At 37.8% G+C, this 8,610-nt stretch overlaps 1 protein-coding gene across 2 annotated transcripts in view; it reads right to left on the reverse strand.

Moving 5' to 3' along the window:
* The window catches only part of paxbp1 (PAX3 and PAX7 binding protein 1), a 28,065-nt gene extending 19,899 nt beyond the window's left edge, over nucleotides 1-8,166 (reverse strand). The window contains exons 1-2 of one of the 2 annotated variants that reach the window (XM_062048683.1): nucleotides 7,740-8,166; nucleotides 6,540-6,662 (exon numbers count right to left, since the gene is read on the reverse strand). In XM_062048683.1, coding sequence (XP_061904667.1) covers nucleotides 6,540-6,662; nucleotides 7,740-8,049 — 433 coding nt within the window. In that variant the 5' untranslated portion in view covers nucleotides 8,050-8,166. Of the gene's footprint in view, nucleotides 1-6,539; nucleotides 6,666-7,739 lie in introns of both variants that reach the window. The other variant, XM_062048682.1, reaches the window with a different exon arrangement.
* Nucleotides 8,167-8,610: the final 444 nt, after the last annotated feature.

Genomic DNA, 8,610 nt, shown 5'->3' on the forward strand with positions numbered 1-8,610 from the left:
TAGTGACATTGCAACAATGAAAGTACATTTCCTGAGTGGTAAATTGGTACAGAGCTTTCAGTTCAGTACAGCTGCGTTTGATTAAATCTGAATACATTAGGGGGGTAACGATTGATCGATACATGGGTAAATGGATTTTAATCCTAAATTTAAATTATATTGATTTGTGCTTGGAAAGTTTGCCTTCTGGAAGATGGGTATTTTATAATGGAGTCTATCGATTTTATCAATGTTAGAAAAAGGAAAACATTGGATTTAAGAATGGACGACATTATATGAACTTAAGCACGTTAAAGGGGAACTGCACTTTCTTAAACAATTTTGCCTATCATTCACAATCGTTATGCAAGACAAGCACACATTTTTCTTTTTTTAATGCATTCTAACTGGTAAATAGGTGCAATTAAAAGTCTGCTTACAATGGAACCTATGTTAGCGCTTAAAAAAACATCCAAGCACCGCCATCATTGTTTTATATACATGCCGTAAGTATATATACAATGTAGAAATAGGCACATTTATAACATGTAATATTTACGTATTTTGATCATTTTAAGCATACAGCAGTGAACTAATTTAATAAACGCATCACAACGTTCGCTTTTTCCTTTGACATAATCACTGATTACTACCAACTGTAGACTTCATGAAAGCCAACAAACATGATAAAACATCTCTTACTGTACAATATCTGCTCTCACTGGGATGCCGACTGATGGGACATTCATACATTCCCATTTAGATGATGGACTCATAAGCCTTGTAAAGAAAAAAGGGGAGTGGAAAAGAGTGTCTTTTAGTGTCTTTCTTGCCATTTTTGGGTATAAATTGAATGCCAAAGTTGACCAAGTTGTCGGATTGTGTCCTCATCCTTCTACTATCAAGGTGAGAGGCATTACCGTATTTTTCGGACTATAAGTCGCTCCGGAGTATAAGTCGCACCGGCCGAAAATGCATAATAAAAAAGGAAAAAAACATATAAGTCGCACTGGAGTATAAATCGCATATTTTGGGTAAATATATTTGATAAAACCCAACACCAAGAATAGACATTTGAAAGGCAATTTAAAATAAATAAAGAATAGTGAACAACAGGCTGAATAAGTGTATGTTATATGACGCATAAATAACCAACTGAGAACGTGCCTGGTATGTTAACGTAACATATTATGGTAAGAGTCATTCAAATAACTATAACATATAGAACATGCTATACATTTACCAAACAATCTGTCACTCCTAATCGCTAAATCCCATGAAATCGTATACATCTAGTCTCTTACGTGAATGAGCTAAATAATATTATTTGATATCTTACGGTAATGTGTTAATAATTTCACACATAAGTCGCTCCTGAGTATAAGTCGCACCCCTGGCCAAACTTTGAAAAAAACTTTGATTTATAGTCCGAAATATACGGTACTTATAATCTAAAATAATCTTTCACAAACTTTCAGGCGAGAAAGCAGCTGGCCAGTCAATGATGTCAACATAGCAGCAACAAGCCTGTCAGCTCTCTGTGACAATGTGCTGCTAAAAATATTTTGTCTGTGTTAGCGTTTATAATAACAATAACACTAACGCTTAACAATATTCAGGTCACAAAGTGTAAATAGAGTATAGTTGGCGCTTTTTGGATGGTTACTAGGGGTGTGGGAAAAAATCGATTCGAATTCGAATCGTGATTCTCACGTTGTGCGATTCAGAATCGATTCTCATTTTTAAAAAAATCGATTTTTTTAATTTTAATAATCAATCCAACAAAACAATACACAGCAATACCATAACAATGCAATCCAATTCCAAAACCAAACCCGACCCAGCAACACTCAGAACTGCAATAAACAGAGCAATTGAGAGGAGACACAAACACGACACAGAACAAACCAAAAGTAGTGAAACAAAAATTAATATTATCAACAGTATCAATATTAGTTACAATTTCAACACATCAGTGATTAAAAATCCCTCATTGAAATAATCATTAGACATATATATATAAAAAAAATTTTTTAACAATAGTGTCACAGTGGCTTACACTTGCATTGCATCTCATAAGCTTGACAACACACTGTGTCCAATATTTTCACAAAGATAAAATAAGTCATATTTTTGGTTCATTTAATAGTTAAAACAAATTTACATTATTGCATTCAGTTGATAAAACATTGTCCTTTACCATTATAAAAGCTTTTTACAAAAATCTACTACTCTGCTTGCATGTCAGCAGACTGGGGTAAATCCTGCTGAAATCCTATGTATTGAATGAATAGAGAATCGTTTTGAATCGGGAAAATATCGTTTTTGAATCGAGAATCGCGTTGAATCGGAAAAAAACGATTTTGAATCGAATCGTGACCCCAAGAATCGATATTGAATCGAATCGTGGGACACCCAAAGACTCCCAGCCCTAATAGTTACCTATAGGGTTTTATGGGCGGAATAGAGGACCTCACAATAACTTCATTGTAAGTGGACTTTTATTTACGTGGATTTACGAGTTAGAATGCATTAAAAAAAAAAGTCTTGTCTCTCATAATAAATGTGAACAATAGGCAAAATTCCCCAAAAAGTGCAGTTCCCCTTTAAATGTTAAGTCTATTTGCACGTCTGTGGCGTCATCAACACAATAATGGCGGTTAGCTACGGTGGTCGAGAAAGGTCATAACACAAATGCGACAAGACAAGATCATAAATTACAACACAAAAACTTTCAGCCACAGCGCGATTGCAATAGCAACAACAAAGACAAAGGAAATAACACAATAGTATATCTTCACAACTAGGGTTGGGTATCGAGTATCGATTGGAACCGGGACTAACTTTCCGATTCTCCCGGAATCGTTCAAAAGTTTAAATTTCGATTCCTGTTTTCGATACCCAGTCCGTCGACCGGAAAAAAATATGTCCGCCGAACTGGAAGAAGAAGCAGCTGAACACCAACGAAGAAGCGCCCACCGCCGGAAGTGTTAGCATAGCCGAGCGAGTCAGTCAAGCTCAAGCATGGATAGCAGGCGTCGGCGGTCGAAAGTGTGGCTTTACTTTACAAAAAAAAAAGAAATAACCGCGAAATAACAGAGCTCCATGTCCATCAAGAAACGAGTGGAGAGAGAGCTGCAGATGTACCAGGACGTTCCACCGATACTTATGTCTGATGACCCTGCTGCATGGTGGTGGAACCAACAAAATACTTATCCTTTGCTGTCAGATCTAGCTTTCTCCTATTTATGCGTTCAAGCTTCTTCCACACCCAGCGAACGTGTATTTTCCACAGCAGGAGACACTATCTGTCCAGAACGCTCACGCATCCTGCCTGAGAAGGCGGATATGGTCATTTTCCTAAACAAGAACTGCCTCTGATTTTATACTGTACCTGCTGCTAATCTGGACTGGGTTTTGCAAGTTGTTTCTTATTGTTTATTTGCTTTTCTGCACCAGGTTAGCCCATCAGTGGGAGCACGGTAACATTTTTAAGTACCTGCAGCATCATACACTTATGTGTAAATGTGTTTTCATGAGGTTTTCAAAAATAAAGCTCTCTGAGGAAAGTGTACCCCTGGGAAAATGTATTCATAATTTATAATATTTATATTCAAGTTCATAGATTTGATATTTATATTCTAGTTGAAAACAGCCCTGTGAGGAATTTATAGTAAAGTTCATAAAAAGTTAATAGAATTAAAATTGATGGAGAATGTCAGACTATTTCATTCAGAAAGACTGTAGGTTAGCTAGCTCATTTAAAATATCCTAAACTTTTTTTTTACCCTGCCTCTTAAAAGAATCGGAACCGATAATCGTCAGGAATCGGAATCGAAACAAAGAATCGGAATCTTTCAAATTCAAACGATACCCAACCCTATTCACAACACAAGTTAAAGTCACAAAAGATGCGACCGACAAGTTACGGCGACGCACCCACTTCCGGAATACAACACCTGGCAGCCAAGGAAACGGAATTCAAAGAAAAAAAGAGATGAGATCAAGGAGGTTATGGAAATTAGGAAGTGAGGAGCTAACGCCATCAACAGGGATTAGGGGGCATACATGCTTCCGTACACCTGGGACACTGTCCTTAATCAGCGATGGCAGGGCGGAGAATAGATAATGTATGGCCTGGTTGGGAGACTTTATTTAGCAGGTAAATCTACTGTTTAAAATGTTGGTGACTGTAGTTTTATTGGAAATTGCTTGAAAGTTGAAAATGTCATCAGAAAAAAGTTTCCTCTTGTTAATTCAACCTCAAGTGTTGGTTGCACTTTATTTAAAAAGGCAGTGAATGCGTTGGGTCATTAATTGCTGTTTACTTGTACCCATAATTCATTTATGTATCCGATTCACTTAGAAGACGTAACAAGAATATAGGAAACTTCAAATGCGGTGTCCAGTATCCACTATGTATTTCACGGTCACACTACACTGCTTGATTTATATTTTTGCGAAAACTTTATTGAATTGATTTCTACTCACTGAAGCGTTTCAGATCGTATCGTTCCAAAAAAAAAAAAAATGTCCCTAAATCTTATCGGCAACCACAAATTCAGAATCGAATCGTTAAAACAATACATGTATTCTTTACACTGCGAGTGTTGTCACCTTTGATAATTAACTAGTGCATGGTTCCTTATAGGGCTGGGCAATATGGCCTTTTTTAATATCTCAATATTTTTAGGCCATGTCACGATACATATCTCGATATTTTGCCTTAGCCTTGAATGCACACTTGATGCATATAATCACACCAGTATGATGATTCAATGTGTCTACATTAAAACATTCTTGTTCATACTGCATTAATATATGCTCATTTTAAACTTTCATGCAGAGACGGAAATTACAACTAAGTCAATTTCAAAAACTGTATTTATTAAACAGTTATTAAGCAGTGGCACAAACATTCATGTCATTTCAAAACAGAAAATGCAAGATTGTCAGAGACATTTTAAAACAAGCTATGAGTGCACTTTTGTGCATGATGTCACTAAGATGACATATCAAAACAACACTAAATTAAAGTGAACTCTTTGTACAGAACACCACTACAATAGTTTAAAACAAATAAAGTGCACTTTTGTGCATGATGTCACAAGACATTTCAATAACTGTCAAATAAAAATGAGCTGCATAATATGAAATCAAATGGTAAGTTACTGCGGACGTTATCTCCTTCTGTTGACTATTTTTTGCATTCGGTTTTGATGTGGAAATGGTTGCATCAAAGGCTGAAACGACTCGTCGACGTCATCGGTCACGTAAATACGTCGATGCCGTTTTTGTGCGTCGACGCCTCGCATATTTACGTCACACTACAGTCATGGCGGAGCGCAAAGCAGACGATGCGAGCGGTGCGAGCGAGCGGAAAAAAGCACGCCAAAAGTCTCAAAAGTGTGGGAGTATTTCAATAAACGGCCTAATAATGTTGTTGTATGCATACTGTGTCGAGCGGAAATGGCCTATCATAGCAGCACAACGGCTATGAACGAACATTTGAAAAGAAAACACCCGACAGCGTTCTTGCCATCACCATCAACTAGTCAATCGTCCGCGTGAGTATACGTTGTCGTCATTACACAAAAACATGAATGTGTCATTTGTATCTGCGTTGTAAATTCATAAACTAAAGCACCGTTTTGCTCTGAGAGGCGCGTTTGGCGTGCCTGTTCAGTGTTTACAAAGACACGCTCCTCTTTAACGCTAACGTTAATTAGTTGTGCAAATACCTTTTACAACATTAACAGTTACATATACTATGTACAAACGAACAATTAACTTTGACTTTAATCATACTATCATCATCATCATCATCGGTCTTACCTCTCAGTTCCAGCCACATCGACCCCTTCTGAGCGCTGTCACGCCAAATTTCTTCCCCCTACAAAAACCTTCTCCCACTCCATTTACTTACTGTTATTCATTTCCGCATATGTCCACGAGTCAAATGTGCATTCAGTCAGGAATATCCTCAAGTTAATTTGTCCGATTAATACAGACGTTTTGTTAACGCTATATTATAAAAAATTAAATTTTTTTTTTTTTTTACAAACAAGTTATGGGATGACGTGACTTGACAAATTACGGTTGTCTGTTCGACATATTCCCGCTTAAAGCCAAACCACCGCCAGACGATGGACCCCCTACTGTTTTTCTTGGGAATTAATTCTTCCTTCATTTGTTACCAGATTCGCACCTTCTTTCTCTCGTATTACCACTCGCACTACAGCTAAGGTTACCCATGCTGCTACCTGTCTGCTCTGCGAGGGCGTATACGTATGTGAGGTATATAAGAAGGTGCGCTTGTTTTAGCTCTCTGTGAGAAGCAGAGACAACAAAGAGTGAGAAGAGCCTGTAGTGTAATGCCCGCAGCTAAAAGCAACTGCGTGAGAACGTATACACGAATGTCACGATAGTCATTTTCCATATCGCACAGAGACAAACCCGCAATACATTGAGTATATTGATATATCCCCCAGCCCTAGTTCCTTATTGCTTCTATTCTACAAAACAAACTAAGTAAACGACGATAGTCCAATATTTCTCACCTGATTTGGCAACGCCACCCTTCTCCAGATCCTCTTTATATTCCTTCTTCAGCTGCTTGACTATTTTCTTGCTGTGAGTGGGCTTCTTCACTCTGAAGACATTGAAGACTCCTTCTTCTTCTTCTTCTAGAAGCCATGACACAGTGAGAGACATGCTTTAGAACAGTGGTTCTTAACCTGGGTTCGATCGAACCCTAGGGGTTCGGTGAGTCGGCCTCAGGGGTTCAGCAGAGCCTCCGCCTTCTCCCCATCGGCGTATTATGGATACCCCCAAACAATGTTCCCTCTAATTTTCCAACGCAAAAACTCCTTGAGCATTCAGTGGAGCACATGTGAGCGACGTTAGACATGCACTGTGGCCACACCAGTAGCACACCTGTCTCAAACCTGACTAAATAACAAGTTAAATGTTTTATTATTATAATCAAATGACAGCAGTCATTTCCATGAGATTATTTTCTAATATAAGTATTTTAGCTCAATTACAATGACAATAACAAAACAATATTGTTTTTCATGAGCTGTGTACTAGTATTGTAAGTCTGGGTGGAATCCAGCTTTGGAAATAATTTGTACCCCTTTCAGATATCGCATTTAGTTCCCACTAAAACATTCACATGTTACACAATAAGATGCAAACATGGGATCATGTGTACATTCCTGAAACTTTGTTTGTCAAATATATTTTTTATTAGTATGTATTTAATGTAATAACATAATTTAATGGTTAATATTTGTAAATTAAGATAAAATTAAGAAAAAAACATTTTATTGTTCACTAAAGGGTTCGGTGAATGCGCATATGAAACTGGTGGGGTTCGGTACCTCCAACAAGGTTAAGAACCACTGCTTTAGAAAGAGGCAATAAGCTACAATAAACTGCATTTGCGTCTTAACTCAAGGGTTGTTGCACTCATCAAAAAATAAGAAATATAATAGATGAGTGGAGTGAATGGTCCGCTACGTTTTGGAGTAATGTTTCCCCCACCACGATGCATGAATGCAAACAAATGCCACTTTTTAGGGGGTCTCAATTTCAATGACCTATATGAATTAATAATTTGCAACCCAGCTTTGCAAGAGAAGGAATTACAGCATTAAAAAAAAGTCTCAAATAATGGAAAATGAATAAGAGTGTAAAAGATGGCGGCCCAGCATGCTATCATGGATAGCTACATAGACGCCAGGCCGTCCGGGTACCTTCTTCATCGTCGAAACTCAGTAGGCTAGCTTTGGTGGGTCCAAACACCACCGCACTGCTTTCTTTCGGCTTCTTGTCCTTCTTGGAGGCTCTGCTGCTGTTAAAGCCGCCCGTAAAACCGTTACTACTGTGGGCTAAGCTGACGTTGTAGCTGTTGTTGTTGTTGTTGGACGCCTCCAGGAACGGCACTTCCTCCAAAATAGGCCCGAACAACGTCGGCGCCAGCATCGGCTGCACTTTCTCCTCATGCTCTTCCTCGTCGGACGCATTCCTTCGTCGGAAGTTAGCTCGTTTGGCCTTTTTGAACATTTTTGGTTAAATTAGCTATGATCACGCATGCCGATAAATACTGATAAACCGCAGTCAGATAGGAGTGACATGACACCCGTTCTCCACGAGAGCCATTTTCTACCGGAGTGACCTTCTTCTTCGTTTTTTAAATGCTAATGCGTATTAGTTCAAGGGCTCACTACTGACCTCTACTGCTCAAAATTAGTATGTGCATCAGTCACTAATATTAAAGTGAAAATGTGACAGTTTATTATAAAAATGTTTTGCATATGATTAAATAAAGGGAATATATAAAAACATTTATTAGAAAAAAAATCTGTTTATTTATTTATTTATTTCTATATTTAAATGCTAATATTCGCCAATTCTCGCCAATTTACCATGAATTGATTAACGTGGACCAACAAGTTGAAAAACGTATTCCATTTAGTGGTCAGTTGTACGGAATATGTACTGTACTGTGCAATCTACTAATACAAGTTTCAATAAATCAATCAATCTCAAACAGCAAAAATCATGCTAAATGTAAACTGTCATTGTATTGTTTCTTAGTTGTTGTTGTTTTCTCCGTGTATATTT

The sequence above is a fragment of the Entelurus aequoreus genome, linkage group LG05 (assembly GCF_033978785.1).
Source record: "Entelurus aequoreus isolate RoL-2023_Sb linkage group LG05, RoL_Eaeq_v1.1, whole genome shotgun sequence".
In the NCBI taxonomy this organism is placed as follows: domain Eukaryota; kingdom Metazoa; phylum Chordata; class Actinopteri; order Syngnathiformes; family Syngnathidae; genus Entelurus; species Entelurus aequoreus.